Consider the following 6,000-nt stretch of genomic DNA (forward strand, 5'->3'; position numbering starts at 1 on the left):
AGAGTGAACATGGTGCTCCAATAGATGCGTAGCAGTACCTACGATTCGATCAATTCACAAACACTAATTTCAAACATTGATTTTCGCATTAAAAAATCTACTCGCGCGACGAGTACCTCTACATGCCTGGCGGCTTGAGGGCGCGCCAAGAGGTTCTGTTTCATCCTGGCGTGAGATGGCCGTCTCTTCTCAGCCCCAACGAGGGCTGGTGGAATGCATCTTCCGCTGGTCTGAAAAGGGACCGCGGAGAAAAATAGCTGGAGAGATTTGCATAAGTCTGTCCCATGTGAGGCTGTGCAGCTGTTTAGAATGTGAGAAACAGGACCACAATGGGGCGGCGCTCCTCACCAGGGCCTCTCCCATGAAAAAGCAGAAATGAGCACGCTTGGACGGCCTTTGTGTCCATCTCTCACATTTATGACCGGACTGTAGATGCACACTGCTCTTTTCTCCTCTCCTCCCATTATAGAAGTGCTGATCTGAAGCCCGACGGCACTGAACGGAACTAATTCATATGACACTTATGAATTTGCTCTGCTATCATCGGATGCCACTTGATGTGAATGTGCAAAAGTGATTACTTTCAGTTCAAGGGCCTTGCTGGAGGGTTCCGCGGCTTTGGCGCAATATCCATCTATGTCCCCCCCCCGTTCCACACAGCGATCCCCTCCGCGCCCCAGAACGTCATCTCCATGGTGAACGAGACGTCCCTGTGGCTGGAGTGGGCCGCGCCACGCGAGGGCGGCGGCCGTGAGGACGTGGTCTACAACATCATCTGCAAGAGCTGCGGCGGGCGCGGTGGCGGCTGCACGCGCTGCGGCGACAACGTGCGCTTCGTCCCTCGCCAGCTGGGCCTGACAGAGCCGCGCGTCCACGTCAGCGACCTGCTGGCACACGCGCGGTACACCTTCGAGATCCAGGCAGTCAACGGCGTGTCGGATCAGAGCCCCTACTCGCCGCAGTACTCTTCGGTCAATATCACCACCAACCAAGCAGGTGTGAATGCCGCTCAGAAATCTCTCTTCTCAAAAAGCCCTTGCGTACGTAAAAGCTACCATGGATTGATACTTGCTTATAGATCCATTCGTACAATCCCCAATGTTTCAAACTTAGTTTTAAATCACTTTCCTATCTATTCCAGATATAATAGTGGTGTTTTCAATAAGTTTGCTCATTGCACTGCACCAAATGTGTCTGTCAGATGACATGCTGTGCTCCTGTTCTCTACCTGTCTGTCTTAGTTACCGTCTGAGGTGAAACCATCGGTTCCCATGTGTCTGTGCGCTCTGCGGGCTCGAGGATCTACTAATATGTCACACCAGGCAGCAATTAAGTGCATGATGATAGGAAGCAGCACCAGTGTTGCATAAACATGCACTCATTAGGACCTCATTAGAACCTCGTTATGAAGGCACGCCTCTCATCTCTCTTCTCTCTGTCTGTCTTTCTCTCCCTCTTGTTTTCTCTTTCTCTCACATCCCTCCTCTACCTCACACTCACTCTACCCCCCCAGCCCCGTCTGCGGTGTCCATCATGCACCAGGTCAGCCGGACCCCAGACACCATCACCCTGTCCTGGTCCCAGCCGGACCAACCCAACGGGCTCATCCTAGACTACGAGCTGCAGTACTACGAAAAGGTACCAGACAGCTCAGAACTGAACCACAGTTCTAAAGATACAGTAGTGCTGTTTGGCTCAATGTCACATCATGCCTACAGAGCTGTGTTACACATCATCATGTCGTGGTTGTTGGCAGAGTCAGGCAGAGTGGAACTCATCTGTAGTGCGGAGCCAGACCAGCACGGCGGTGGTCAGAGGCTTGAAGGCTGGCGCCATCTACGTGTTCCAGGTGCGCGCTCGCACCGTGGCCGGGTTCGGACGCTTCAGCGGGAAGATGTACTTTCAGACCATGACCGACGGTACACCCACCATTACTTTTTCATTGCAAGGTTTTTCCTAACAGCCTGGCCAGTTATGGGATGGGCTGAGTCATTAAACTTAGTACTTGAGTTATGAGTATTTCCTGATCAGGTCACGTTGCTGTTGGGGAAAGTAGTAGAGGGCTGTGTCCCGTATATCTATTTTAGAGGAGAATACATGGGAGGGATTATGTTGTTTGTCTTTTGCAGAGGAGTACAAATCCCGCATACAGGAGAAACTCCCGCTCATCATTGGCTCAGCTGCTGCGGGCATGGTCTTCATCATCGCCATCGTCGTAGTTGTCATCGTTTGCAGTCGGTGAGCCAATTATGTGTCTTGATGAAAAAAAACACATTAAGACTAAAACTATTCTTTTTGAACTCACTTACTTCCAAATTCTTGCCTGGCATAGCGAATGTGAGCGGCCTGCTAACATGCAGGATTTGTAGTCATCAAGGTTCCATGATGCCCGATACACAGCTTGAATCCATTGTAATACAATAGTACGCTGTTGATAAGCATTACTTTGTGTGCACTATGATGTTTATGACTCTTGATTCTTGAGGTTCTTAACACTTTTCCTGTTTCCCCTCAACAGAAGGACCAGTGACACGCCAGATTCAGAGTACACTGATAAACTCCAGCAGTATACCAGTGGACATAGTGAGTAACCTACAGTATTTTGAAAATTTTCAATGGAGATATTCTGTTCAACAAAGATTTTATGATGCAAGATCCCCGAGATCACTACTTAAGACTATATAAACGGTTGTCTGTCTCTCTTGAGAAGTGTCTCCAGGGATGAAGATCTACATCGACCCGTTCACCTACGAGGACCCCAACGAGGCGGTCAGGGAGTTTGCCAAGGAGATTGATAGCTCCTGTGTGAAGATTGAGCAAGTCATCGGTGCAGGTAAAAACCTATGATGTTGCACCCTGATTAAATGACAAACAAATGAAACTTGAAGGTTAGACATGCACTGGAGTATGTACTGTATTACCTGGAGTATGTATGATTGTATTGATAACATGAGAGCTCAATGTTTATCCTGAAAACACCCCATCCAGGAGAGTTTGGGGAGGTTTGCAGTGGGAATCTGCGGATCCCAGGGAAGAGAGAGATGCTGGTGGCAATCAAGACCCTCAAGGCTGGCTACACTGAGCGGCAGAGGCGGGACTTCCTGTCAGAGGCGTCGATCATGGGCCAGTTTGACCACCCCAACATCATCCACCTGGAGGGCGTGGTCACCAAGAGCAGCCCTGTCATGATCATCACCGAGTTCATGGAGAACGGCTCTCTGGATTCCTTCCTCAGGGTAATCACCGGCCAACACATCCCAAATGTGACCCCTGACCTCATGCTCACCACGCATGTGGAGGGGAGAGTTGGAGAATTAGATACAGTAGGAAATTGGAGAATTGGAGAATTAGGTACTGCAGAAATCCCCAAGCCACGCTGTTGTAGTTTCTCCACAGTGTCTAAACCTCTGTGACATTCTTACGTTTGATTGGATGGGGTCGATCCCTCCAGGATTAGGGCGCAGGTGTGAGATGTGAGTACCACGGCGGAATGAGCTAGATGGGTGAGCTCACAGATCCAAATGATGGCAGTTTTCTGTTGCTACATTAACAATGTTAGGGGAGCTAATATGAGGACGAGGATTCATTTTTCAGACAGACGAGGTCACCAGAGCTAGACAACCTCAATAAATATGGTGTTCCCCTCTACCTCTTCTCTGCATTGCAGCAAAATGATGGGCAGTTCACCGTGATCCAGCTGGTGGGCATGCTGCGTGGCATCGCGGCGGGCATGAAGTACCTGTGTGACATGAACTACGTCCACCGTGACCTGGCCGCCCGCAACATCCTGGTCAACAGCAACCTGGTGTGCAAGGTGTCTGACTTCGGCCTGTCTCGCTTTCTAGAGGATGACACTTCAGACCCCACGTATACCAGTGCCCTGGTGAGTGTGTCCGTCCGCTCAGTAGTGCAAACTCAGAAAACGTTGAGAGATGTGGCATGGCTGGTTTTTGGGGCCGGATGATAGAATCCTTGGTTTTATCTTCAAGGGAGGTAAGATCCCAATCCGATGGACGGCGCCAGAAGCCATCCAATACAGGAAGTTCACCTCCTCCAGTGATGGCTGGAGCTTCGGCATCGTCATGTGGGAAGTGATGTCGTACGGAGAGAGGCCGTACTGGGACATGAGTAATCAAGACGTGAGTATGTAGTAGTGTTCAGATGATGCAGAATGGGTCGGTAGTCTTCAGACGATGCAGAATGTGTCAGTAGTGTTCAGACGATGCAAAATGTATCAGTAGTGTTCAGACAGTGCAGAATGTGTCAGTAGTGTTCAGACAGTGCAGAGTGCAAATTGTACCTAAGGCACTTCTGCCCCGTTCTTAGGTGTTTCTAGGCCCTTATGCTGCACTTCTTCTCATAAATAGAACATGAGACAGGTGCCCTCTAGTGGTGAAAACCACCTCAAAGACAGAATCAGAGAGGAGAAAGAGAAATAGGTAGAGAGGCTCATTGATAGTGACCTCCTTTCTGTGTATCGTTCCTTGCCTAGGTGATCAACGCCATAGAACAGGACTATCGATTACCGCCCCCTATGGACTGCCCTAGTGCTTTGCATCAGCTCATGTTGGACTGTTGGCAGAAGGAACGCAACAACCGGCCCAAGTTCAGCCAGATCGTCAGCACCCTGGACAAGATGATCCGTAACCCCAACAGCCTCAAGGCCATGACACCTCTCTCGTCGAGGTGAGGCGGACAGGCACTCCATCCCGGTGCTCTCAACTGAATTAATAAATTAACGAATACCGTGATGGTCCTATGGGCGAACTTGATGTCGGTACCATGTCAGTACTGTGTGGTTTCTCACTGGCACCCTCTGATGTTTCCCCAGTGTTCACCTACCTCTGCTGGACCGCAGCGCGCCAGACTTCTCCTCCTTCAGCACCGTGGACGAGTGGTTGGACGCCATCAAGATGGGCCCGTACAAGGACAACTTCGCCAACGCGGACTTCACCAGCTTTGATGTGGTCTCCCAGATGACCATGGAGTAAGTGATCCTTCCTGTCCGGCCTTGATTATCGCAGACATCCTCATTGAAACGGATTGTTAAATGTCTGTTATTGCTGGGAGCGTCAACACTGTGTTCAATCACTGCCCTGACTACTTCTGTTCTTTCTACAGGGACATTCTCAGAATCGGAGTGACGCTTGCCGGCCACCAGAAGAAAATCCTCAATAGTGTTCAGACCATGAGGGCCCAGATGAACCAGATAACCTCAGTGGAGGTCTGACCTTAAAGACGGGGAGGACATTGGACCCCTGGACCCTCGGCCCCAGCCCCGGCCCCTCTGTCAGACTGTGAATCCGCCCGTCCCCCCTTCCTGGTAGACCAGACCTCAGACCTGAGTCCTGGTCTACAGACTGCAGCACCTGTGCTCAGTGTGTTCAGTTAACAGCCGTGCTCTGTTCAACCACGATGACCCCCCTGTTCTTCCACATTCAGTCTGGTCAATTTGATGTTCAGTCTACGACTGCTGCCTCCTGTGTTCAGTCAGCGACTGTACCGAGTCCACAAATGCATCAAGTCTCCGATTGCAGTCTCTCTTCAGTCTGAAGTGTGTTCAGTTAACAGCCGTGCTCTGTTCAACCACGATGACCCCCCCCGTTCTTCCACATTCAGTCTGGTCAATTTGATGTTCAGTCTACAACTGCTGCCTCCTGTGTTCAGTCAGTGACTGTATACCGAGTCCACAAATGCATCAAGTCTCCGATTGCAGTCTCTCTTCAGTCTGAACCGGAAGTCTCCTTGTTAATGATGTATGACATTGTTACTTGTTGTAGATTATTTATGTTTGCTCCTAGGCAGAATAAGGCAAATGACTTGCCCTTTAAAAGGGCTTTTAATACGAGTTCTGGCATCAAGCCTCATGGGACATCATTGTCATTCTCCACAGTCAGGCTATGAAGTTGTCACCTACTTCAAAAACACGACCAGCATTCTGAAGGGAGTGACTGATGTACTACTGGCTTGTTGGTGAGCACACTGGACAGGTGGAAGAAT

The 6,000-nt window shown here is 50.0% G+C and overlaps 1 protein-coding gene across 1 annotated transcript in view; it reads left to right on the forward strand.

Moving 5' to 3' along the window:
* LOC311307070 (ephrin type-B receptor 2-like) overlaps positions 1-5,230 on the forward strand; it is a gene marked incomplete at both ends in the record, with an annotated part of 33,976 nt that extends 28,746 nt beyond the window's left edge. The window contains 12 exon segments of the mRNA XM_084435821.1: positions 661-996; positions 1,514-1,638; positions 1,757-1,919; positions 2,130-2,238; positions 2,519-2,583; positions 2,711-2,833; positions 2,989-3,236; positions 3,668-3,883; positions 3,990-4,139; positions 4,493-4,686; positions 4,832-4,987; positions 5,122-5,230. Coding sequence (XP_084291947.1) covers positions 661-996; positions 1,514-1,638; positions 1,757-1,919; positions 2,130-2,238; positions 2,519-2,583; positions 2,711-2,833; positions 2,989-3,236; positions 3,668-3,883; positions 3,990-4,139; positions 4,493-4,686; positions 4,832-4,987; positions 5,122-5,230 — 1,994 coding nt within the window.
* Between the last annotated feature and the right edge of the window lie 770 nt (positions 5,231-6,000).

Source organism: Borostomias antarcticus, assembly GCF_949987555.1.
Source record: "Borostomias antarcticus genome assembly, chromosome: 3".
Classification (NCBI taxonomy): domain Eukaryota; kingdom Metazoa; phylum Chordata; class Actinopteri; order Stomiiformes; family Stomiidae; genus Borostomias; species Borostomias antarcticus.